Here is a 1510-nt window from a genome sequence, read left to right on the forward strand (position 1 = left end):
GAACTCAGAAATCCGCCTGCCTCTGCCTCCCAAGTGCTGGGATTAAAGGCGTGCGCCACCACGCCCGGCTCCACACAGCCTTCAAAGCTGATCTAAGGGAAACCAAATCCCGCGCCCCGGCAGCCTGCAGGCTCGGAGCCAGCTACCTTGCTCGATGGTCCAGTTCGTGACCTGAGACACAGATTCCCAGGAAAGGGCAGGGAACTTTGACTCGGCAGTCTCTGGGAGCCACTCCACTATCCAAGTGTCCACCTCGGGAATGGAGCTCTGCCAGGTCACCACCAGCAGGGGCTCGGCTATGTGGGCCTGCACGCTCTTGATGCACTGAAAGGCTGAGGAGAGGGAGAAAGGACTGGTTCACAAATCAACCCAAATGTACCAGCCCCACTGGCATCCAGTCACTGCCAAATTGCAAAGGGTCAGAGTTTCAAGATCTCCATTGTCACTCTGAAAACTTCCCTTCTGTCCTTGTCCTTTTCCCTTATCGAATATCTCTGATGGTTAAATGCCTTTTATATCTGCTTTAACCTCCCTTAAGCTGACGGCATTCCAGAAACAGATCTCACTAGTTAGCTAGGATCCAGAGGGACTTGCAGCCTATGCATCCTCTGTAAGACAAAGTCTCCAAGCAGGAGAGGAAACCTCTCCTCATCCCTGAAGGCTGCAGCTCATGGGTTCCTTTCTCAAACTGGCTCTGCACCTGAAATTCCCATTGTGACTCCCAGAAGCTCAGTCAGGTAGTTGGTCAACCTGAAAAGGTCGCTGGGTTGGAGAGGATGAAAGTGACGCAGGAGCAGAGCCAGGGCAAGAAGCACAGAGCTTGGGCATTGGCACCTCGTCCCCAGGGCTCCTGCTGCTTCTCCCCTGCTTCCCCTGCCCACAGCTGTTATGTGTCGATGAATATTCTCCAAAATGATACCCCTGCGCTACAGAGAATGACTTTACGTGGAAATGAGACCACCGTAGATGTAGTGCGGACAGTGGGACCTGCAGTCAATGTAACTGATGTTCTTATAAGAGTGGGAAATTGGGGGGAGGGCAAGGCTGGGAAGATGGCTCAGTCTGTAAGGTGCTTAAGACACAGCACAAGGAACTGAATTTGACCCTCAACGTCCACATAAAATACTGAGTTCAGGGGACTTGAGAGGCAGAGACGGGAGGACCCTTGAACCTGTCTCCTTACCACTGAGATGGTTCAGTAAACAATAAAGAGAACATGCCTCTTGCAGAAGACTGGAGATGAGTTCCCAGCACCCACAAAGGATGCTCACAAGTGCCTGTAGCTTAAGCTGCAGGGAGATCCAATAACTCTGGCGTCATGGACAACGACCCTCACATGTGCATACCAACACACATACACACATAATCAAAAATAAGAAAAATAAATCTAGAAGGGTGTGGTGGTGCATGTCTTTAACCCCAGCATTTGGAAATTCCAATACAGCAGGGTGACACAGAGAGAACATCTCAACACACACACACACACACACACACACACACACACACACAC

The 1510-nt window shown here is 51.1% G+C and overlaps 1 protein-coding gene across 2 annotated transcripts in view; it reads right to left on the reverse strand.

Moving 5' to 3' along the window:
- The window catches only part of Il31ra (interleukin 31 receptor A), a 58484-nt gene that overhangs the window by 11447 nt on the left and 45527 nt on the right, over positions 1-1510 (reverse strand). For both annotated transcript variants that reach the window (XM_021208538.1, XM_021208539.1), the window contains one exon: positions 147-332. In XM_021208538.1, the coding sequence (XP_021064197.1) occupies positions 147-332 (186 nt within the window). The remainder of the gene's footprint in view (positions 1-146; positions 333-1510) is intronic.

This window comes from Mus pahari, chromosome 11 (genome assembly GCF_900095145.1).
Source record: "Mus pahari chromosome 11, PAHARI_EIJ_v1.1, whole genome shotgun sequence".
NCBI classification, from domain to species: Eukaryota; Metazoa; Chordata; class Mammalia; order Rodentia; family Muridae; genus Mus; species Mus pahari.